Raw genomic sequence first — 23,956 nt, 5'->3', positions numbered from 1 at the left:
CGCGGAGTTGAAAGCAAACTTTGGAGGTGAAAAATCAAGGCTTTTGATTTTCAATATATTTTTTTAAAAAATATAGCACTGATTTGAAGTTGAAAAAGTGATTGTTCGAGTTCCTTTTGTTTTTGCCTTTTTACCTAGCTTTGAGTCGAAGTACTTGGTTGAGGCCATGGCCAACCTGTCAGTAACAATGGCAGTACACGCCTGTGTGCGAGATACCAGCACTATTCAATGAACTCATGATTGCACTGTGCATTAATTTGGTCAATCTTTTTGGGAAAAAAATCGGTCAGTTTGGAACACGAACCATCCGAATTGCATAAACTTCATAGAAGGTGGGCTGCATCTGGGCCATTTTCCCATCGCTAAGCGCTTTTGTACCAATCTTGGGCTCCAACTCAAACGCTGGACGGTCCCCCAATCCGATACGCATTTCGCCCGGCCCGGCCGTATATACACAGCGCACCCGTCTGCTTTGCCCACCGCATCTTCTTCTTCTTGCACAAGTTGAGGGCAGGCCGTCTCATCGGATCTTCTTCCAGCAGAAGTCGAGGGCGGCGGCGGCTAGCCCGACGCGATCAGCCGAGCGATGTCGTCGTCGGCGCCCGCGCCGGCCGCCATGACCGTCGACGACGCGGAGGACGACCAGCTCGCCTCCATGTCCACGGAGGACATCATCAGGGCCTCCCGCCTCCTCGACAACGAGATCCGCGTCCACAAGGTGAGGAAACCCTAGCCCACTTCGCATCGCCCCCTCCTGGGGAGTTTACGACTGTTCTGACTTGGGGTGTCCGTAGGACGAGCTGCAGCGCACGAACCTGGAGCTCGAGTCCGTCAAGGAGAAGATCAAGGAGAACCAGGAGAAAATCAAGCTTAACAAGCAGCTGCCCTACCTCGTCGGCAACATAGTCGAGGTTCGTTTATCACCTGAATTAGTCACCCGTAGGAATTATTAGTTCATTGTTGGAGGCATGTTTTCGATATCGATCTGCAAAGTATATGAGAAAATTGTTGTCTGTTAAACTCTATTGGTCGGATTTTCATGACTTGGCGTCAGTTTGTACACACTAGTTAGACGCCCTAGGTTAGTTGGAGGATGTATTGGCCTGTTAGGACTGCTTCCTAGCCCCTCTGCCACTAGATACATTAATGTTCCTTTGTTTATTTGTGTGAGCAATCCTTGCAATTACCTAGAATAAGTTCATCCTTACAGCAGTGCTGTTTGCTATGTTGTAACTGGTAACAGACTTGAAATGTTAACATCCTATGGCTATTTGAGTTGGTTTATTTTGATGTTGTACATCATGAGTTGGTTTATCTTGATGGTCTACAAAATATTCAGTGACTCCTGGTCGAAAATAAAATGAACTCTTGTAGATTGTGGCTTTTGAGTCCTTAACAATGATACTACTGAGGCTTTCGAATTTGTTATTTTGTAAGGTTTCAAGCCAAATGTACAAGTTGGATTAATGCTTAGAATTCTTCTTATACATTTTCTTAACTGTTTCAGATTTTGGAAATGAACCCTGAGGATGAAGCTGAAGAGGATGGTGCTAATATTGACCTGGACTCGCAAAGGAAAGGGAAATGTGTTGTTCTTAAGACATCCACAAGACAAGTAAATAAACTTGCCTGACCTTTCTGAAGCATCTTGCCTTTTTATCATATGCATCAAATTTCCCATCAATGGCATCGTGCTCTGGAATTTTGAGTTAGTTTGGATCCTGTGATCTCTTTGTCCGTCGATAAACAACAATAGCAAGGCCAAATCCCAATCAGATTGGTGTAGGCATTACTAGCTGAGAAGCATTTTTAGACTTCAATTACATTTTAGTTATGTACAACCTATTTTAATTTAACCTCAGCTTGTTTATTTCAACATGCAGTAGCAAGGCCAAATCCCAATCAGATTGGTGTAGGCATTACTAGCTTAGAAGCATTTTTAGACTTCAATTACATTTTAGTTCTGTACAGCCTATTTTAATTAAACCTCATCTTGTTTATTTCAACATGCTATTTACATATTTGTAGTTGGGTGATCTTTTGTACTGTGAAGAATTCAAACTCACTTTTCATTTTTTTTTGGTTATTTCCAGACTATATTCCTTCCTGTGATTGGGTTAGTTGACCCTGATAAGCTGAAGCCTGGTGATTTAGTAGGAGTTAACAAAGACAGCTACTTGATACTAGATACATTGCCTTCTGAGTACGACTCACGGGTGAAGGCTATGGAAGTAGATGAAAAGCCTACTGAAGATTATAATGACATTGGAGGACTCGAGAAACAGGTATTTACTCTGCACAACTGATGGTTAGGGCAACAGAATGGTTGTGAATTTGTTTCTCTGCAAGCACTGCAATAATGATACAATGTTCTGGTCTAATGCAGATTCAAGAGCTTGTGGAAGCTATAGTGTTGCCGATGACACACAAGGATCGCTTCCAGAAGTTGGGTATTCGTCCCCCTAAAGGGGTTCTTTTGTACGGACCACCTGGGACTGGGAAGACGCTCATGGCTCGTGCATGCGCTGCACAGACTAATGCGACATTTCTGAAATTGGCTGGTCCACAACTTGTCCAGGTAACTTAAAACCTTTGGCGTAAAAGATGTTGAAATCAACACCAGGACTCTCCTTGCATTCATGGATTCTCCACTCAAATTATTTTGATACTTCATATGGATTCTCCACTCAAATCATTTTAATCATCATTTTTTTTACATGATGCAAGGATTACAGTTGGTCCTGATAAAGTGATAAACAATTTTACTCAATGCTGCGGTGGATTGTTTTCTGTATAGTTGATTTTTTTTTTGTGAACTGTTCCAGATGTTCATTGGTGATGGAGCTAAGCTCGTTAGAGATGCTTTTCAGCTGGCAAAGGAGAAAGCCCCCTGTATCATCTTTATTGATGAAATTGATGCCATTGGAACAAAGCGTTTTGACAGGTACATGATGTAGCATTCTTATGGTGCAGTCTGATGTCTTTTGTCACAGCTTTGCACCTAGATCAACATTAATTTTCAACCAGAACAGTGTTTATTTGCATATTCTGTTTGAATTACATAGACCAAGTCTCATCATTCTGACATTCTTAATAATTTTTTAGTCGATTCCATTGGTGACTTAGATTTACACATGAACACCACACTTTAATATCTAAGATATTTAGTAAGTGTTGTGCAGAATGTTTGTTTGTTAAAAGGACTACAATTAGATAGGAGTAAGTGATTTTTATCTCATGTGTAGTCTAATTTTCCTGTACACTAAACAAATACGACTGGGGATATGGGGGGCTGCTTTCAGCTATTTTTCACCCCTTGGATTTTCCACTTGTATGTGTTATCCTTGCAATAAAATATTTGGAATTTTATGTAATGTATGTGATCTGGAAAATAATTGATTCATTTTGCACTTGACTAATAAGTACTCGTACATCTTAACTTTTATACCATGCATGCCATTGTTTAATCATCAGTAGTAACTAATAAATGCACTATGCTTTTGGAAGCTCATGCAACTAGATGTACTTTTTTTTGTTGTTGCGGTATGATAATTTAATTTGTTGTTTTATTCTACTACAGTGAAGTGAGCGGTGATAGAGAAGTGCAAAGGACCATGTTGGAATTGCTGAATCAGCTTGATGGATTTAGCAGCGATGAGAGGATAAAGGTCAAGCATTCAACCTTCAACTTAATCTTGAATAGTACTAAAAATGTCTTCTGCAACATCTTACCTAAACTGGGTTGTGTAACTTGCAGGTGATAGCTGCGACAAATCGCGCTGATATTCTTGACCCTGCTCTCATGCGATCTGGCCGTCTGGACCGGAAGATTGAGTTCCCTCATCCATCAGAAGAAGCACGAGCTAGAATCTTGCAGGTATGGCTAGCTGGCCACTGAAGTTGTATCTACTTGTAGCAAAACTGTGTCTCTGTTTCTGATTCTAAAGGGTCCATATGTTTTGCCAATACCAAAATAACTTTGTTCTGTTTTATGTTTTGTAGATTCACTCGAGGAAGATGAATGTAAATCCGGATGTTAACTTCGAAGAGTTGGCGCGTTCAACTGATGATTTCAACGGTGCTCAGTTAAAGGCTGTTTGCGTGGAGGCTGGCATGCTTGCTCTACGCCGAGACGCAACAGAGGTTACCCACGAGGATTTCAACGAGGGAATCATCCAAGTGCAGGCAAAGAAGAAGTCCAGCTTGAACTACTACGCATAAGGAAACACGTTCTTTGTGATCGTTCACTTGTTTGCGGCACCTCCGTTGTTGGGTAGTATAACTTATGATTGTATTAAGCAAGCACGTGTTGTTTTACTTTATATTATCAGATCTAACAACCAGTCTCGACCCGTCTACTGTCCCTTGCGGCTTTGCCTGTTTGTACCTTAACTTTTTTCTTCTTCTCAGAATTCTCGTAACAATTCCGGATTGGCATCTTAGCACAATGTTGTATCCCCTTATTCTGATGCCGATCTCGCTCTATGCACCCCCCAGTATCGCTCAGTCACCAACGTATTTGTTCCTTGATCATTAGATATTTAGATTTAGATTGTGTTATTGCCGTCCTATGTTGCATTTTTTGCAGTGTTATATCAATTGCCAGGCGGGATTACAGGCTGCGAACTATCCATGGGACTTTTGAAAGAAGAAGCACATAATTTCAGAATCGATCGATGCAACAGTTTCTTCCCTTTGCACGAGGAAAAAAAATCGCAGCAATGAAGCTGCTCTTGCAGAATCTGAAAGAATTTTTAGGGTCGGAACAAAGCCTTGCGCGCGGACTAATGTCGTCAAGCAGCCTAGGGCAGCAGGGTTGCACAAAGTTTACGGGACGCAGGACGGTAGGGTGAAGCCATGGCACATGTAGGCGAGCACCAGGTACACTAACACCGTGAGGATGAATATTACTGCAGCTCTGCAAGTAAGAAAGAGATCATTTGGACGTCCACGTCAGATGATGGATTACTGTATATACAAACAAAAAGGTAGAAACACGAAACTGCGCAAGCCAAGAAGAAGCAGTACGTACGTGAGCTTCACATTTCTCCACCACATGGTGTTCCTGAACCGGCGAGCTTGCCGTTTAAAGCGCATCGTGTTTCCTTCCATAGTTGCAGTCTTGTCCACCAGCAGTTCCAGACGGTCACCTCGCTCGAGTACCTTGTCGATGTTGTCGAGCATGATGCCCCGGACCTGCAAGAGAATACCAGACAGTTCATACAGAGTTTTTTCCTCTTTCTGGTGGTGTTTTAACTGAAGCCGCACAGCAGCTCATGCCAAAAAGGCCACGATCCTGACCTGACGAACCAGGAAATTGAAGTACTATACCTGATCGATTTCACCTCTCATGCGAGTTATGCTGTCCGCGTTGGGGTCGTTGGAATAGTAGTCCATCTGCTGGCTCAAAACCCTCGAGAACTCGTCGTTCATCGCATAAGCGAGCGCCGTGAGAGCGGCACGGCCATACGTCTTCACAAATCGTCCGTGGATATCAGCAAGGAACGCGAAAGGAATCCGTCCTGAACACACGAGAGAACGAACATAGAATCTTTTAGCATTAGTATCAGAGCAAATGAAATGAGACATGGATCGTGGATGGATATATTAGTAGCGTGTCAATCCAGAACAAGAAAAATGTTGGGTTTCCCCTGTGAAGATAAACATGAATGAAATTTGGATTTATTCACGCGTTGATCCATTGTCAGATGGCAATGGGCCACCCATGGCACCGTCGCAGGCACGACGCGATGCGAAAAGCGTGCCATGATGGCGATGAGTGAAAAGGGCACTTACGCCCGGCGGCGTCGTCGGCCATGCAGAGCGCGGTGATGCCGTCGGTGCGCTTGACGTGGAACACGTGGAGGTCCTGCGTGTAGGAGACGTTGCAGTCGTTGCCGCCGTCGGGGAGGCGCTCCAGGACCTGCCGCGCCACGGCGCCCGCGTTGCTCCCCGCCGCGCCGTGCTCCGCCAGCACCACCGCGCCCCGCGCCACCACGGCGTACTCGATCTTGCCCATTGCCGATCCGATCCGAGACCGCGAGCTCGCTCGATCCCCTCCCCCCTACCCGCTCGTCCTGGGTCTCCCTCTCCCGGCCCTCTCGCGCGGCGCAAGAGGGGGGAGGGGAGGGAAGGAAGCGGTGGAGGAAAAGGGATGGGAGTGAGTTCGTTTGACCGAAGCCCCGCGCGCCGGTGCCTGTCTTTACGACGGCGACGATGCGGATCGCAGCGTGCTTGCTGCCTCCCGCTTATTTTCGGGGCCCGGCTGACTAGGACTCTATAGGAGCCTGACGGGCTGGTGTCAGGTTCGTGGGCGTCTCGGTGTACCGCGACGTGCCGGCCGAAGTCGAGTCTGTCTCGGAGGAGTACGACGAGTCTCCGAGCAACCGACGGTGATCGATCTATTTTGAGATGCCAGACGCCCAGACGTGTTTGCATGCCACAGCCACGCCGTGGCTTTTCGTTAACGGATGACTTTTTAAAAATAAAACTCACGAGGATGATCGATCTATTTTGCAAGATGCGACAGCCGACATCGAGGATGATAGGGTGAAAAGTAATCTGTCGTTTTTTAGGGGGGGATGTACTTGATGTTTAAGACGCCCAATTCACACATGAGGAAAAATTAATTCAATGAAACTTGTTGACGGAAATCACATTCGAAACACTACAAAATACAAATGGAGGAGAATTCACGAAAGCAACAAGGGGTCAAACCTTCAATCAGCCAAGAAAAGCAAACAAAGCAGGTGGAGCAACTGAAGACGCCAGAATCTTTACACCTTTGGATTAGGAATTAGGAACTGAGCAATTAAACTATTGATTACACAGCCATCATATGGTTTTGCCTCTCACAGCACGCAGCTAAACCATCATCTAGCACTTGGTGGGCCGGCCGTCCACATCACCCCCCACCCTCCGTTCTCCTCCCCTGAGCCGAAATCTCTGGTGCCTCGGCCACCGCAGCAGGCCAGCAGCCTGGGCGTGGTGGCCCTTCTCCGCCGCGGCTCCCGTGGCGGCGTCATCCCGGCTCTCTTCCACGCGGTGGCGGCGCGCGTCTCCTGCGGTGCCCCTGCCGCCGGCAGCAAGAGTACGCACCCTTCTCCTCCTTCCTCCCTTTCGCATGATTTGGTGGCTCGATCGGTGCCAGATGCTGCGTAGTGTTTAGTATGCTCGATTCGCCAGTATGTATCATAAGATTCCCCAACAATTTCGTGGCCTGTGTTTGGATCTCTGGTAGTAGAACCGAGCCTGAGGGAAGAAACCACTTTACTCCGGATTGGATTTCACAGGAATTCCGATCGGGTGACCTGGTACACAGGCTAGCTTTCTGATATCTCTGCTGATCCGCATCTCTCGGTCATCATTTGGGAGCAGATTTCGTTGCTGCGTAGTGGAGAACTAATTCAGTCTAGTAATCCATGTTTCTGGTTGGGTCCTGCTAGGCATGTAATTGTATTCTTCCGCGCGATCAATTTCATGTCCAAAAAGGATTCGAGGGTTCCCTCACGGCACATGGTATAGCTTATCAGATTGACTGTAAGTGTACAGTTTTAGTTCACTTTGTCAGGTCATAAGAAATGGCATATGTTGATGTTAGTATAACTATGAAAACATGGGTTGTGTTTTCCTTTATCTTGGCACAGTTGCTTTCCACATTCATTTGGGATTTCTGCTGGACATTGTTGTGCTGCAACTGTAAAATCTGACACAGCTTGTTCACTAGTTACGGTTCAGTACACAGATTTACTTTGAAAGATCAGCTGAGAGGAATCCTGGGATGTTGAAGGGATTAGTCTATCATTGTCTGGGATTGAATGTTATGTATGACGAATCACATGGTTGTGATTGAGTCACTGTAGGTCACACCTTGTTGGTTTCCCCTTTCTGACTTCTTTTCACTTTCCACCTTAACTCCTTAGTTGGAGAATGTTTTTAGAATTTTTGCATCTCTACTTAAAAAATTTAATCCAAGGGTATCCTCTCCTTGTGAGCGTCCCACTTGACCACTTAAAGTTTATCGGAAATAAAATACGAGATATTCTAGCAATTTGCTGGTTATAATTCGTTTTTTTTGCCAGTTGCTTCCTGGTAAAGTATTGCAGTATTGCTCATCTATCCTTTTATCATCCCAGAATTTGTAGCTGAGGCTTTCTTCGAGAACAAGCAAGAGTTTTGCGTGTCTTCACATTAAAGGAGAACTGAAGTGAACAACATCAAAGGAACAATGGCACTGTCACGTAGTATGAGAACATGTTTGCACAGTGGAAGACTTGCCCTTCTTGCCATATTGGTTTCTGGTGGAATTGTGTTGCAGATCTTGGTAAGCATCTAACTCTATTATCTCAGCATCGGTTCATTATCTTTTCCACTGTACATAAAACTCTACTTTTTGCTCATTCAGGCTTGTGCTCTCTATAACAACTGGTGGCCAATGCTAACAGGTTAGGAAATTTTGTGTAGCACTTGCAAACTTCGCTCATTTCCTGATAATTGTTTTTAGGGTAACTGTTAAGTAATCTTTGGCAATTTGTGCAGTTCTGATGTACCTTATCCTACCAATGCCCCTCATATTTTTCCTGGGCTCTGATACTTCCTCGATGATGTCTAATGGGGGAGATGGGTAAGTGATCTTCACCTAAGTCCCTGGTTGCTGATTAATTCTCACACTCGCCACCATGATTTTATGGCACTAATTTTGTTCCCCTGAATAATGCCCCTCATATTCTGCCTGCCTGGTGCCTGCTAATGGCTGAATAGCTTATTGCATACCCTGAATTCTTTGTGATATATGGCTAAGTTCTCGTCATACATGGTGAACTTAATTTGTGTACTTGTACTGCCACTGCAGCTGGGTGAACTTCACGAAATTCTTGACGGGCGCATCAATAGTGGGGAGCATCGCCATTCCGTCGATCCTCAAGCACGCCGGTGTCATTGGATGGGGAGCACTGACGATGGAGCTGTCATCCTTCGTGGTCTTTGGTGTGGCAATCCTGTGGTTTATCCAGATGAACAGCGACGGCGAGTACAGCAGTGTGTTCTAGTTTCAGTTCTCACATCCTCCTGCCCGCGTGATCCTTTGCAAAATGGCCGTGAACTTGTTTGTACAGGTGCATTGGGAGCATTACTTAGGGAAAGATTGGATACAACGGTACATGTTTGGTCTCCATTTTGTTCGTCCGGTGATGCTTTGCCTCACATTCAGGAAAAAAATATTGTTCGCATGGTATTTGATTCCCTGATTGCCTGGCCCGGTTCGTACCATGCCAGCCCAAATGGACGCATGTTGTCGTCCGCTCGCCGTACGGCACGGCACCAGGGGCAATGGGTGCGTGTGGTGCACGATTCGTTTCCATTCACTCAGCGAGACAGCGTGCCCCACAGGCCACAGCCGACTAGCAGAGGTTTCGGCCGGCAGCCGGCACGCCTCCGTGCACGCCGGCGCGCGGCCGGTGGCGCTCAGTCGCGTGCGCCCTGCTCGGGTTCAGTTTTTTATGTGGATTGCATGGCAGCTTGCCTGTACGAACAGGCGGTTTCAACAAGGTGAGGCAACAAATTTCACTCTGATTGTGCCATGGTCTTTTCAGAGAGAAAATACCGATCTGATTGTGCAAAGTAGGTACCCAACCAACTCGGTCACAAAGCTTTCCATGACCACATCAGAAAATGGCAGTGTTTCTCGTACTGAATTTTGCAAGGATACTAGTCCTTCAGTTCACAGGTGCGCATCAACCCTTCTTGCTCATGAACAGCCAGAAAGAAGAAAAAAGAACTTCAACGGCTGTGCTCATATTGACATTCTTACAATGGCAAAATGAGAACAAAAAAGGAACCAAAGGTGCCAGAAAACAGAGCAGCAGATTCTGTGGCGCCCTACATCATACCAGTTCCAGTGTACGCGTTACTGGCATGGAGCTGCATTCCTGCGCCAGCGTGCATATACGGGTCGACGAACGGATTGGAAGAGGCTTGCTGCTGCTGTGCCATCATCATCATCATCTGCCGCTGCTGCTCCTGCTGGAGCATGAAGGCATGCTGTTGCTGCGCCATCGCCACCATCTGCACGTTGCGGGCTGCGGCAATGGAATTGGAGGCGTAGAACGGGTCGTACATCGGCTGCTGCATCATTGGACCCGATGCTGGAACGGTCTCCCAAGGGTTCTGGCTCGCATTCTGCTGTGCGTGCTGTGCTTGACGGTGCGCCTCATTGTATAGACTGTCAAGTGTAAGCAGGTCCAGTCCACCAGCCTGTAGCAAGTATAGTCAGTATGGTTGCAGAGGGAACGAATAAGGCAATCGGATATGGATTATCTAAATTTATGTACCAATTTGCTTGAAGTAACAGCATTTTCATTTGAACTGGGTGCGGTGAATAGCGCCAGCTCCCAGCTGGTGGCCACGCTTTCAGTACTGGTAGGAGCAGGTGCTTTAGGCGCATTATCTGCTGCAAAAAAGCAAGTAAGTGAAATTGCATTTTAGGACACCGTTTTACTTAGGATGTCAAACAAAGAGATTTCATCTGCAGGATATATGATTATCTACCTTGTTGAACAATTGCCAATGCCGAAGCATTCTTTTGGTCTATTTCAGATGTGTCAGGGGTTGATTCATTCATTCCCTGCCAAGACAATGAGAGGTTTTAGGAAGCCTGATCGGCTAATGGCTGTTGCGTGACTAGTGCAGTATCATGGAAAATTACCAGCAGATCTGTTGGTTCAGCTGCGGGAGTGACTTCTTTAACTGGCTCAGGTTCAGGTACTGGAGCTGGAGGTGGCGGCGTTGATGGTTCTTCAGCTTCTGATTTTGTGTTGTATTCTATAGCTAGTACAGCCTAGAAAAACAAAGAAATGGGCATGAAAGAGACCATCAAAATGCTGCCTTAAAGTAACTTCGATAAAGTCACCATAAACAGCTTGCTTATTACACATAGTAGCAGATAACAAAGATCCCAGGAAAGAAACAGTAATTGTACTGAAACACATATTACAAACTTTTAGTAGTTGCAAACCTGATTTCTGTGAATCGTAGAAGCAAGGGGAGCATTGCTCACATACTCCTCCATAGTTGCCAAGAACGATGCAGGTGGCTGTACGTTTCGGTGGTACCAATAGGTTAACAATAAGCTGCTCCCACATAATATGACATACTAATGATCATTAGAATGGCAGCCAAACCTGTTCAATTTTAAGGAATCTCTCACCACGCCCAATATGTATACTTTTACACACTTCATAAAATTCTGAAAGTTGTTCTGCCTGTACAGAAGTAAATAAAATTTCTCAGCCACTAACCATATGATTTCTGATATTGTAAGACAGCAAGAGTTAAATATTAATGACCAACTAATGGACAAAAAATTAATGGATCAACCACTAGAAGAAAAGAAATCATGATTGACCTGGCTAATTGCTCTTTTATACATGTCAAGTGCCGTTATAGCGTCATCTCTTTGCATCTCAAAGAACTGCATTGTGCAGAACATGTAAATTAGCTCAGCAAAATAGACAGAAACACACACACAAAAAAAAATGATGAACAACAAGCTAGTAGTCCCCACCTTGTCAACAAGATTGAGTATTGCATCATTGATGGCTGTTTGGATCCTAACACTCTCTAGAGCAACCTGCCAGTAACACATAAAACAAGGTCAAGGAATGCTAAGAGTACTAGTACAAATGACCTGAAATCCTCACCATTGATAGTGCATGCTGGATTATGATATTATAAGATGATGACCCTTGTGGCTAAAAAAAAAAAGAAAAAAAAAGTCAGCAAGATACCTTTTAAATGTCAATGGCAACTCTGAAACACAGAAACTGGTGTATTTATACAGAGGATAACAACGATTAAATTACCTGGCAATCGAGTAGTCGAAAAAGAAGCTGCTGTAATGCTGGTAATTGTTCGAGCAATCCAATTGTATCAAGATCCCGTGTTCTCTGTGGATACAAGAGTTTACATAGATAAAACGTTCAAGAAGCCCCTCGCTATTCTATGGTTGACCAAATTCTTTACTCAGTAATGCACTAGTTGAGAACTCAACAATGCAACCTAAAAAATGTTTAGATTTTAGAAATTCGGAAGACTTTGATCCATCGAAAGATTAGTTACAGAGCTCTAAAATGATAATGAAGGATATATAATAGAACCTAAACCACAAATAAGTTTGGGGAGTAAGTGCTACAAACTTGACCAACTAGATTAGATTGCCTACCAATGGATCCTTCTCAACGTCATAGTTCAGTACACGGAATGATTCGATTCTCTCCTCCAAATATAAAGCATAATTGCGCACCCATGCTGAGTAATCCCAGGCTGCATAATAATCAATAATTACAGTAAGTTCTACTAGTTTGAAACTTTGAATACTAGTTCCAGCATCTGGTTGAAGTTAACAACAAACTAGGTACCTTCTGCACTAGAATCGTCCTTAAAGTAGGACAGATGGAGCATATGGGAGCTAGTTCTTCCATAACTGATAAATTCATCACGGAAAGTAGGATCAACTTCTCGAAGAGCACGGTGTATGACAACTAATGTCTTCAGAGCAACCTGTCAGACAAAATACAAACAAAAAAGTTAAGTACCATGTTGCTTCGCCTTTCTAAAAATCTTATAATCAGAGGCAAGCAAAGTATACAAATATCACTCTCCAGGATCATGAAAAGCTAAGCATTCTTTTCCTGAAATGAAGGTTAAGCAGTGCTGAATGAAAAAAAAAGGTCTTTTCCAAGAACGACTATTCAGATCAGGAGAGATCCATAGTCAGAAGGAACACTTTCATTATCTTGGACATATCTTGGCAGGGAAAAAGAAGGTCGTTATGGAGAACTAGTTTGTACAATGCCAATGCATGTTACTTAAACAGGTATTGATCCAGATATTCTCTGAAAGAATAGGAAATTAGATATTGGAGTCCAAATGTGAATAACAATGGAGAACTCACTCCCTAGCTTGTGGGTACATGGAGAAGATCATACGGGTTAAATTCTGTCCGGTAAATTTAAAGAGGAGCATCCAAGACTAGTAAGCATGCTGATACATGGAGAACATCAGGAAATTCACAGTAGACATACCGCCCAGTTGCGGGTCTTTGAAAGACGTCTACCAAGGGCACGGATGCAGTAGGCTACATCTGCACGAGGTCTTCCAGGAGAAAGATGGTAAAAAAGATCTGCAACCAGAACTTGTGAGCAGGAAATACGGTGAAAATTCACAGATCAGAAGCATATGAATGATCACCTCTTATGTACTTCTCCTTTGCTGGACGCTCAACATGGTTTGTGGCCTTCACAATAGCAATATCCAGCTCCTGTTACAAGGGAGAGAATAGCAAGACAAGAGCAGTTTAACACCACTGCTGCAACGTGAGAGGACCTGAATATGAACCTAAAATTTTCCGTCATCGTTACCTTATAATCGCTGTTTACTTTTGCTATGCTAACTGTTGTGGTGTCCTTGAGAGCCCCAACGTACTTTCTGATGCCTGTGCCACCCCCAGCCATTCTCCCTGACACAGATCGATGTCTCCTAGTTGGGCTGATTGACCTACAAAGAAGAGCCAAGAGTGATGCATGGGTTAATACTTAATTGTGAACTAGAAAATGGCGACGATGGTCAGTGCAAAATTGCAAACAATCCTTAACTGAAGTCTGAAAAGGCTATGCTGTTTAATCAGAATGAAAATACGGATCCTAAACCCTTGCCTATCCTAAAACTGTGTTACTGCAGAAGAAGAATTCCGATCAATCTAATACTGATTGCTTGTAATAGCAATAGATGGACAACTGAAGGACAGCACCAATTCAGGCTGATAAAACCGAAGCGGGCTCACCAAAACAAGAGCTTTCAAAGACAATCTAGGCAAACGAACATAGGAGCATCCGATGCCACACCTAGAAGATCACGACGAGGCAGCGCTTCGAATTTTGAAACCCGGAAAACCAGTAAACTCCCGAGGAGAAAGCGCTAAATAGGAGGAAGCAAATCCCCACCCGAAAATTCGCGGACCCAAGCAACAACGTAACAACTAACAGAGAAACGCACCTCCAACCACATCCTAAAAAACGGCAGGCAGAGAGGAAAAAAAAATCGGAACTGAGGTGCGGCGGCAGATTACCAACCGACAAACAAATGCCCCCAAAAGCTGAGACGATCGTTGGGAGTTGGTACGGACTCTATAGCTTCTTGCTTCATCAGTTATGAGGAATATTACTATCTTTTCAAAAAATGAGGAATATTACTGGTTTTCTTAATGACCAAAATTTCACCAAAAATAGAAGTGAACGGGAAATGCATCAAGGCGCTGTGTTTTCAGGTAAACGGGGTCAATGGAGCGGCCATACATCATGAATCAACCATTCGCCAACCCCCAAAGCTCCAGCAGCGAAGCGCAAGTTGGCCAGTGAGAACAAATGCCAACTTGGGCGAAAACGAACCAGACTGTTGAAATGGGGGAAATCGAATCTCGCAGCAGTTGATTCTTAACAGAAAGCGAATCGGGAGAAGAACAGCCATTGCCCACACCGCAGGAGGATAAAAACTTACCTGGCGGAAGAAGAAAAGGCCGGGACTTGATCGGCGGCGCGGAGGAGGTCGCTGGCCCGGGGTCCGAGACTGCAGGGGAATCCAGAAGCAGCCGCAAGCAGGCAGGAAGTGGTTGGGTCCTTCTTGTTGCCTGCTACGTAAGTAGTCTCTGGACGGCGAAGGACAAAGGAAGGCGGCGCCGAGCGTGAGTCGTGTCTGAAAGAGAGCTGGCGAGGAGGGGAGCCGAAGCAGGAGGAGGGAGGACGGAGTCGTTGCTCGTTGCCGCGTGGTGAGTGACATTAGCACACGTGTTCCCGGACGTCGGCCGCTTATTACCAGCCCTCTGAGCTCTGACCAACGAACACCCTTTCACTTCTTTATTAGCACAGGCTGCGTAGACTTTCGCATCGCTTCTCAGATACCTTTGCTGTCTCCGTTGCCTTTTCCCTTTGCTTCCTATCTGCTCTGCCACTTTGCTCTAAAGTTCTTGGGTTCAGGTCCAATGAATAGGCCTGGCCAGTTGCAGGCACAAGCATAGTACTACTAATTTATCAGTTCAGGTGGCTAATTTGATCGGTTAGCGTACCTTTATGTGATAAAGGTGAATTACTAACCTGCGGCTCACGTCTTTTTTATTTGTGGAGGAAGCATCGCGTGTTTTGTTCCCTCTTTTCTTTCATTCTTTTCTTTTTTGCTGCCGACCATTTTACGGTGTTTACAAGTTGGCATTGTTTGTAGAATCATATATGTGCTAATTTATTTATAGCGCAGGCGCATGGGAACAACTTGGAGGTCCAGTCCCGTTCAACGTAGCAAGCAGCCAGTCGTAAGCGCGCGGCCTCGTCCAAATCGTCAAAGTTTGGTGGCGTCAAACTCATGGCAGGAAGGTTATCCGCAGACTGCAGAAATTCATTAGGAGATGCGCTACCAACCGCCCCTCAATTCTTCCGGAGCCTAGAGTAGTCAGTCTTTGTTCTCTTGTCCGAATCCATGACCACATCTCCATAAACGAAATATATAGGCATGGGGATGGGTATATGTTTGTCATGAATTTTACTGTGCATATTTGTAGAAGGCGTGGAAGTTAAAGTTCATCCCTCTTTAAATGCAAAGTAATTCTTCAAGTTTTGATTAAACTTTGTGGTCTCTAGAAAATGCCACAGCGTTGTGTCACAAGTAAGAGTCCTCGTTCTCCTCCGTATCCATAAACTAAAGATGATGATCTCGGTGCGACCAGCTCTGAACAGACACCAATTGACGGGTGCCTAAAAAAATCAGGCGTCAAAAGTGGTACATCATGTACTTCATGGCCACCGGACTACGCAGGTATGTACTTCAAAAGTGGTATCAACTGTCTAGAAGAGCTAGGCTCTGAATTGAGCATTTTCGAGGCCGGGACACTGATGACCCTGCACTAGACTTTTCATCAGACGCGGCTGCGAAGGGTTAGTTTTGGCGTGCTTCACTGCGTGCTTGACCTTTACACCATTGTCATTGCAAAAAAAATAAATATCATGACTTTCCGCGGGATCGGAAAAAATTCACTTTCGACGCCAAAACACAAAAAGGGCTGAGATAGGCAATCTCTTTTGGGCCTGAATACCGTAGGTCGGGCCAAAACAATCTGAAAAGGCCCATACGCTGGGGCCCACCGCTAGTTCGGAGGAGCACCGGCGCACCGAGCCGCACCGACTTGCAACGCGCTTTTCCAATCCGTCTCGCTTCCGTGTCAAAAAGAAAAAAAATCCGTCTCGCTTCTCCTCAATCCCCGAGCAACCGCCGCCCCCGCCTCAAACACTACCCCCCGCCTCTCATGGCGACCTACGCGCCCGCCGTCCCGCGGCGGCGACTCGCGTGGGGTCCGTCCGTCCGCAGGCAGGCGTTCCGCGCTCCTCAGCCCCAGCCCCCATCCACTCCCAGCCGCAAGCCCGCCACCCGCGCCTCCTTCATCCCTCGGCCTAGCGCTGGACTGGAGCGTCGGCGCCGTCGCGCCTCCTTCCTCCCTCGGCCTGGCGCCGGGCTGGAGCGGCGCCGCCGCCCCCAAGCCGGCGGATCTGATCTGGAGTGGCGGCGGCGGCAGGAGCCAGGAGGTCAAGACGACGATGCGGTTTTTCCGATCTACGAGGATGAATTTTTTGTTGCGATTCCGGTAATTTTGGTTGCTCATATGATTTTCCTTCCGTGTTTCCTTCGACCTGTAAAGTGTTTTATGTGATTGCTTTGCGTAATAGGGGAATTGTGTGATAATGAAGATGAAACTACCGTGGTGCTGGATCTGATTGGACTCAGGGATTTCATGAAATGGCTGCAGTCCTGTATTTGCAGATTTGACAGGTGTTTTTTGTTTTCACCCCATGATCCTTCATGGTCACAGATAGAAAGTTTTGGATGCTTATGCTTAGAATAGCTAATATGTTGTGATGGTGCTCAGCTTTAAAGCTGCAAGGAATTGGGTATTGAATTTAATTCACTTGCATCTGAACATTGCTTAGCACTTAGTTTTTCACCAATTATCTAGATGAGTTGAGCGTTCCTTATAGCTTAAACTTTTTACCATATGATTTAGAGTTTGTTAGTGCTCACCCATTGAATTAAAAGGCATATGACATAAAGTAGTGATAGTGTTCCTTAAAAGGCATGATTGTACTGGACCAGCTACTATGTTATGATGCATTCGGAATTATACATAGGAGCTATTTCAAAGTTTTGCAGATAACCACCTTTTTTCTTAATCTATTTCCTTCCAAGCTTTTTTCCTTACGTGGAGCTGTATGGGTTGACTGATATGGATGCAATACATTACAGTCTTCATTATCAGATGCCCACGTTGGCCTTATGAATAGCTATATTGATATATGACATTCTGCATATCATGAGAACAAAGATGCAATTTGTTTCAGTGACATGCACAATACGCCAGTCTGAAACTCTGATCTTTTTTCTTTCTTTGCTCTGTATTTTGATTGCCGTAGTATTTTTTCAACCTGAAAAATGATATAAATTTTATCACTATCTTTGTATTTTAAATGCCTATTATTCTTAGTTACAGCATTATGTATTGTCATGATGAATACTATTCCAATGTTTCTTAGAAACTTGTACTGTACAACTGATGAGCCATACCAGTAATCATTGCATTTCACTGTGTAGGAACATGCGAATTCTTCTACTCTGGTATTCTGGACAAAGTTTCAAGGCGAATGAGGTGGGTACTTGTTCAAATATAATATAGTATTCTTGATGCTGATAATGCGATAACATCCTAAATTTCATGGTCGAGATGTTTAGTCAGAGCAGGACGTTGTGGTAAAAATTTTATTTTGCGGGCCTATTATATTTGTTTTACTGAAGTCTCAGTAAACTCAATGTTAATTGCAGCTGTGAACATAAATATTAACGCACAATACAAGACATTTCTGTGATACCTTAGGTACTTTAAAAGTTTAAGCAATCTACCCTCATGGGTCTAGCTAGTTTCATGCACAGCATGCCCTAGAATTCCCTCTGAAGTTTGTGCTAGCCAACAGAAGCCCTAAATAATTTGTAGGTTATCAAATTTATTACGCCTGCATTCTTTTTGTTCGTGATCAATGTTATTGGTATGCTAGAATATTACCATGATTTATGATGGCTGAGTAATAAATTTATATTGTTACTTTCTGCAATAGGGGAATCACAGAACTAGTTATTAAAGATGAAGCCCTTCTGTGCTGCATGTGAATAGCTATCTGATTGGAGATTGGAATTTCAAGAAATACCTGCGTCTAGGTATGATGACTTCCTAAAAACAGTGATAATAGTTTTTTTATAGCGTTGCAGACAATCTCCTTCTCCCTGTTTCCTGCTCACCTTTTCCCATGAACACAAGTACTTATTAGCCTATGAACCCTGTTGACCTTCTTTAATGAAATGATACGCAGCTCTCTTGTGTATTTGAGGAAACAAAGACCTGTTGACCCAAGTACCCAACATTAATGATATAGTACTACCTCTGGTCGTTCATACATGACGCCTCAGACCAGCAAAACAGGTTGTTTTTACTGCTGTTCCATGTCCGAACACCAAGCTTTTGTTGACTGGAGATAGTTCTTTTTAATATCATGAGATCAAAGATGCGATTTGTCTTGGTAACTAGCACAACAATTCAAGTCTGAAATTTTTGTCATTTTCTTTAATTGTAACTGCTATCAGCATATTCATGCTTCTTGAAAAATGCCTTGTTATATCTTGCTCGCTTGATTTGCTTAGCAAGATGACATGGCGCCCCCGGTTTCGGTTTATAGTTAATAGTTAGAACAAATTTGTAAAGGCCTACCTTCTAACCAATGTTTTAATCTTACTTTATTACAGTTTAATTAACAAATTTTATATTCAATCTCCTGATATTGTTGACTGTCCAAGATGGCTCTTCCCTAGCATTCAGTATTGCTTAAATACCTCTTTTTTATTACTGTTGTAGTATTTAAGTTGTATCTACTCTTAGCAATGACATTATGGATGACTGTCAGACAATCTATGCTTCCTCTTATCACACATATAAATCCATTAGGACACTTTGACTAATAGTATCGATAAACCATGAAATTTAGGATGTTACCGAATATGACACTTGACTAGCAATATCGATAAATATATGTACCTTAAATACAATTAGTTATATATTATGAAAGTATTTTTCATAATGATTATACTAATGCCAATCTTGTGTTGACAATCTATGCAAAAGTTTTTTATTAATGGTAAGCTATTTTTTTTTGATTTAGGACAAACCTCAATGAGCGTATATTTGTGATCAGATGTAGGACTTAACATGGGATATGAACTATATTAGTATTCCATCCTTCCATTGGAAGCATCTATTGTATTACAATTGATGAATTGAATGTTGATTGATTTGGTTTCGGTGTTCAGCTTACATGCTAAATATGATTTGTGGCCTTGTGGATTTGTGCTTGCTTGCGTTAGTTAAGCAGTTATTAACAGTCTCTTTACTCTAAATAACAAGAAATCACTATGTCCATTCCTGAACCTAGCTATGGTTTTTTGCTCTTGCAGTATTTTGGCACATGCAAACGTGAAAGCTGGTGTCCACTATGTATTTATGATCTGTATATTCCAAAACCTGCAATATTTCTGTTCCACGATGTTGAAAAAAATTGCCATGGAATGATGCCGCGATTCTGAGGTTTCTTCACTGCTTTATCCTTCTAACTAATCTGTTTTATCTCCGTATTGCAGGACCGGGGGAAAAAGTATCAGCCATGCGGAAAGGCTGGCTTGTGGTTGGGCACTGAGTCGTTCTCTGATGCAAAAACGTGTCCATTTCACTGTAGCTATACTCTACCAATCTTGGACGTAGTGCAATATTTTTTTGTATAAGGTAGGTTAATGGTATTGTACTAATGGGACATTTCACCGGACATTGATTAAAGTTCGAAGACAGCCTTTTCATGCATTTTCTTTCTTTGGTACGTCTTTCCTCCTCTCGACGCCTGGTTCTTCATTTCATGTAGTCTCCATCCCAGGTTCACTCTTGTTAGTCCCAATGCCTGGTTATTGTCTTTCCTTTTGGTCTCAATGCCTGGTTCTCGATGCCTGGTTCTTCTGCCGCATCTAGGCCTGCAGCGGGTCTTGTGGTGATGGACCAACCATGCACCATATGGGCCCTCATGTACCGAAATATATATTACTAACCCGGGGGTAATCGGCCGAGCTCGGCCCATGAAAGATGTCATTTCGCATAAGTCTTAGTCGGCCGTAGTGGGCCTCATTCGGCCCATGTAAGATGCCATTCCAAAGAATTCCTGGTGGGCCGGTTTTGGCCCATGTAAGAAGTCATTTCGTGCAGAAGTCTTGGTGAGCCGTAGTGGGCCACGTTTGACCCATGTAAGATGTCATTTCGTGCAGAAGTTTTGGTGGGCCGTACTGGGCCCAATTCGGCCCAAGTAAGATGCCTTTCCACAGAAGTCTTGATGGGCCGGTTTTAGCCCATGTAAGATGCCATTCCACAGAAGTCTTGGTGGGCCGTAGTGGGCCACATTTGGCCCATGTAAGATGTTATTTCACAGAAGTCTTGGGGAGCCGTATTCAGCCCATATAAGATGCATTTCGTGCAGAAGTATTGGTGGGCTGCATTCGGGCCATATAAAATGTCATTTCGTGCAGCAGTCTTGGTGGGCCGTAGTGGGCCCCATTCGGCTCATGTAAGAAGTTATTTCGTGCATAAGTCTTAGTGTGCCGTATTTGGCCCATTTAAGATGTCACTTCGCTGAAGTCTTGTGGGCCGCATTCGGACCATGCAAGATGTCATTTGCGGTAGTCTTGGTGGGGCCGCATGCTAGACGTCATTTCGTGCAGAAATCATGGTGGGCCTCATTCAGCCCTTACAAGATTCCTTTTCATGCTGAAGTCTTGTTGGGTCGTAGTGGACCTATAAGTGAGACGATATGAGCCGAATGTGTGCCGCAAACAGGGTCTTGATAGGCTTAAGTGGACGTCATGGCCATGGTTCGTAACTTGGTTGGTCAAAGAGGGACGACCTGGGCCAGTAGTGGGCCTAATGTGCTACGGCTGCTAAACCGCATCCCATAGGGAGTTGTTTGAATGCAACAGGACTTTGGCCTTCATGGGCCTACTGTTAACCTCATGTTAACCAATAAGTTACATGTTAGTGATGTCAATTTTAACAAAATTTAACCTCAATTTTAGTTATGTACAACCTGGCCCCTAAGGAAGGCGACTTTAATTCAGCTTTCAACGATGCTATATTGCTGCCGCGCTATGCTAACTATTACTAAATTTAGCTACACGAATCCAATACAGCAACTCCAGGTAAAAAAGGAAAGAAAGATCAGCGAGTCAGCGACAGCAGCAAAGCTAACTTATTGGCTCTCTGCTGGAGGCGCCCTGCTCAGATTGCAACACAACTGATGCATTTTAACCAGAACAAAGAACGAAGCAATCTGGGAACCACTTGTCAAGCCCCAAAAAATAGAGGACAGTCAGCGGAAACTGCTAGAGTGCAACACAACTGATAGAAAAAAGGGTTAAAGCAGGCATACTGTACGCAGCAAGAATGTTGTAACCTGTTCTGGACATAAAAACACATTGCATACCTTTGAACATCAGAGACAAAGTAACAAAGAATGTTGTAACCTGTTCTGGACATAAAAACATATTGCATACCTTTGAACACATCAGAGACAAAGTAACAAAGAATCCATATCCATCCATTGTAAGTCGTAGTGTGGAACAAAAACATCAATAATCAATGCAAACTAAAAGAAATTGAAGTTACAGATCAAGGAATTAACTTTAGATAGTTCAGAAATAACAAAAATTGTTTGATAGGCATTGTGTTGATTACGTGATGGAACAATGGTTTAGACTTTGGACACTATTCAGAAGCAGGTACAGAAAATGGGCAAGGAAATTAAAGGGAAGAGAAGCAGGAGATAATTTAAAACATGTCCAGTATATCAATTATCAAATGCAAAACACAATTTCACTCCATAGTTTTGTGTATGGACACCCACTTCTAATAGTCAACATTCGAAATATCAGTCCACTCTCTAGCAGTGGCACAATCAGCTAGAGTTAACTACTGGGGAAAGACAGGACTGGCAAAACACAAATACCTTTGGATTATCCTTATATGAACTGGTAGTCTGGTACCACAAGTAGCATTTATCTTGCGAGTACACTGCATATGCTGAGGACTAATATTCATTCCCCAGCTCTCAGCTTAAACCTGATTAATGCCTATGACAACCCTAGATACAAACTTTATTATATCGCATCTATACTTTAACACATCAACAGTCTCCAAAAAATTCTCCACAGTGTCTACTGTGTACCCGTAAACCTAAGAAAGTTAATAACATTATAACACTAACATTCATATGATGGTCCCAATAAGAAAATAACTTTTAAACTGAATGGACAATGGAGTAGGCTCATGAACACCCTATCTCCTTATTCCCCATTTCCACCTTTTTTTACATGACAGTATATTACATTGCTGATATAAATTACATCTAGATTTAGGATAAATCAGCATCTTAAACAATGCTATAGTTCACCTCCAAATTTAAGGAATTAAACATTGCTACACACTACACTTAGATGATCTGACATTTAAGAACATTTAACAAAACCAAAAATAACTGACACACAACCAGAACCGTATCAGCTATAGGCGGCAACTCCTAACCACGGACTTGAGGGGCACTCACTTTTGATCACTTGCCTGTTTCCCTCCATGGCTTTATGTAGGTTTCATTGCCATTTATCACATAAAAGCCATGCCAAATTCAGGAGAATAGGAATATGTTTAATTTCTTTGAGTTAAATACGCAACCATTAGCTCAGGAAACGCACCCCAATCAACCCAAACTGTGTGAAAGCCAATTCAAGAAAAAAAAGGTGCAAATGATCCTCAAAGTTGATTCCTTTTACACTTGATCTAAAGTTAAGTTGTTAGCCCATAAATTCACATTTATTTTTTCTTACCCATTTCTGCATAATTGCATATACTAAAGGGGCTTATCCAATATCCAACAAACCAGAAATAATGATACTAGTGGATTTTATCTGCACCAAGGTTTATCATATCGTAACTAGTGCTGTGAAAGTTCAATTCCTAACATCCTAATCAATGGAACAAGTCTCTCCTAACAGAACCCCTAATCAGACTCTAGCAAATCCTAGATCTAAAAACAAGCTTCAGAAACCTAGAGACGAGATAGTGATAAGGGCAGAAATGGTTGGCTAGCATCGGTCGAAAGTAGACACCTGGAGCGGTATCCGTGACGCGCTCAGACATCAACCGGCCAATGGAGGAAACCAAGGTTGAGTGGAGCGAGCCAACGCTCGTCCTCCCTGTTTCTAGGGTTTTCTACGGTTCCCACCTCGGCGAAAATCAGGCAAGAGGGGGGGGGGGTGGTGGGGGCTCACCGGCGCCGGCGGTTATCATGACCCAAGAAGCACAGCTGGCAACCGTAGCTCCACCGCCGTCGGGCACCATCTCCGTCTGCCCTACCCTACGTCGACCGCATCCTCGTCGCCATGATGTGCTTGCCCGGCGTGGCGGCGCGCTGCATCCTCGACGCCATAATGCGGGGGGGAGACGCGGCGGCGGCGGAGAACGAGGATTCGAGGAGGCGGTGGAGGACGAGGATTCGGGGAGGCGGTGGAGACGGCACGAGCTCAGGGAAACGGCGTGGGGCGCGTGGCTGTCTCGCGGCGGGCAATTTGGGGGCTATCACGCGGACGAGGATGCGTGTCTGCGAACTGGGATTCTGGAACGCCACGGGCCCACGGCACGCGCTGTACTAGCAGTCCTTGGATGCGGACATGTGGCCGTCCGCATCACGAGCCAACGGTTCGCGTGTTATTTGCAAAGAGAAAAATGTTGAACCGTCATGCC

The 23,956-nt window shown here is 44.1% G+C and overlaps 5 protein-coding genes across 9 annotated transcripts; 3 read left to right on the top strand and 2 right to left on the bottom strand.

The window, feature by feature from the left end:
* The first annotated feature begins 475 nt into the window (after nt 1–475).
* Nucleotides 476–4,475, top strand: LOC112901630 (26S proteasome regulatory subunit 6A homolog). The gene is made up of 9 exons (XM_025970584.1): nt 476–718; nt 795–911; nt 1,508–1,615; nt 2,094–2,285; nt 2,387–2,578; nt 2,826–2,944; nt 3,581–3,668; nt 3,758–3,877; nt 4,003–4,475. The coding sequence occupies exons 1-9, from the start codon at nt 587–589 to the stop codon at nt 4,219–4,221; spliced, it is 1,287 nt and encodes a 428-aa protein (XP_025826369.1). The 5' UTR covers nt 476–586; the 3' UTR covers nt 4,222–4,475.
* Nucleotides 4,476–4,645: 170 nt separating this feature from the next.
* LOC112901619 (vesicle-associated membrane protein 711-like) lies at nt 4,646–6,155 on the bottom strand. Its single transcript, XM_025970572.1, has 4 exons — nt 5,797–6,155; nt 5,332–5,522; nt 5,033–5,196; nt 4,646–4,918 (listed from the first exon to the last, which is right to left on the bottom strand). Exons 1-4 carry the CDS (start codon nt 6,017–6,019, stop codon nt 4,828–4,830), a joined length of 669 nt encoding a protein of 222 aa, XP_025826357.1. The 5' UTR covers nt 6,020–6,155; the 3' UTR covers nt 4,646–4,827.
* A 724-nt stretch (nt 6,156–6,879) lies between these two features.
* LOC112873213 (vacuolar protein sorting-associated protein 55 homolog) lies at nt 6,880–9,237 on the top strand. Its single transcript, XM_025936246.1, has 5 exons — nt 6,880–7,090; nt 8,136–8,323; nt 8,405–8,444; nt 8,539–8,623; nt 8,852–9,237. The coding sequence occupies exons 2-5, from the start codon at nt 8,228–8,230 to the stop codon at nt 9,045–9,047; spliced, it is 417 nt and encodes a 138-aa protein (XP_025792031.1). The 5' UTR covers nt 6,880–7,090; nt 8,136–8,227; the 3' UTR covers nt 9,048–9,237.
* A 417-nt stretch (nt 9,238–9,654) lies between these two features.
* LOC112872891 (putative clathrin assembly protein At5g35200) lies at nt 9,655–23,838 on the bottom strand. Of its 5 annotated transcripts, none has more exons than XM_025936012.1 (16): nt 23,485–23,838; nt 13,416–13,551; nt 13,246–13,315; nt 13,080–13,177; nt 12,414–12,555; nt 12,218–12,318; nt 11,859–11,942; nt 11,697–11,747; nt 11,561–11,626; nt 11,402–11,467; nt 11,178–11,258; nt 11,012–11,089; nt 10,703–10,834; nt 10,546–10,621; nt 10,329–10,447; nt 9,655–10,251 (listed from the first exon to the last, which is right to left on the bottom strand). In XM_025936012.1, exons 2-16 carry the CDS (start codon nt 13,506–13,508, stop codon nt 9,877–9,879), a joined length of 1,632 nt encoding a protein of 543 aa, XP_025791797.1. In that variant the 5' UTR covers nt 13,509–13,551; nt 23,485–23,838; the 3' UTR covers nt 9,655–9,876. The 5 variants fall into 5 exon arrangements, with proteins under 5 accessions (XP_025791797.1, XP_025791738.1, XP_025791957.1 ...); XM_025935953.1 differs by lacking the exon at nt 23,485–23,838 and adding an exon at nt 14,551–15,469; XM_025936172.1 differs by lacking the exon at nt 23,485–23,838 and adding an exon at nt 14,551–15,466 and having other exon boundaries at nt 10,329–10,444.
* On the top strand, nt 15,553–19,993 carry LOC112899115. Its single transcript, XM_025967457.1, has 4 exons — nt 15,553–15,562; nt 16,267–16,678; nt 17,680–17,734; nt 19,768–19,993. The coding sequence occupies exons 1-4, from the start codon at nt 15,553–15,555 to the stop codon at nt 19,906–19,908; spliced, it is 618 nt and encodes a 205-aa protein (XP_025823242.1). The 3' UTR covers nt 19,909–19,993.
* Nucleotides 23,839–23,956: the final 118 nt, after the last annotated feature.

The sequence above is a fragment of the Panicum hallii genome, chromosome 1, assembly GCF_002211085.1.
Source record: "Panicum hallii strain FIL2 chromosome 1, PHallii_v3.1, whole genome shotgun sequence".
Taxonomy (NCBI): Eukaryota; Viridiplantae; Streptophyta; class Magnoliopsida; order Poales; family Poaceae; genus Panicum; species Panicum hallii.
Note: the sequence above shows the minus strand (reverse complement) of the source record. Positions and strands in the feature narration are given on the sequence as shown.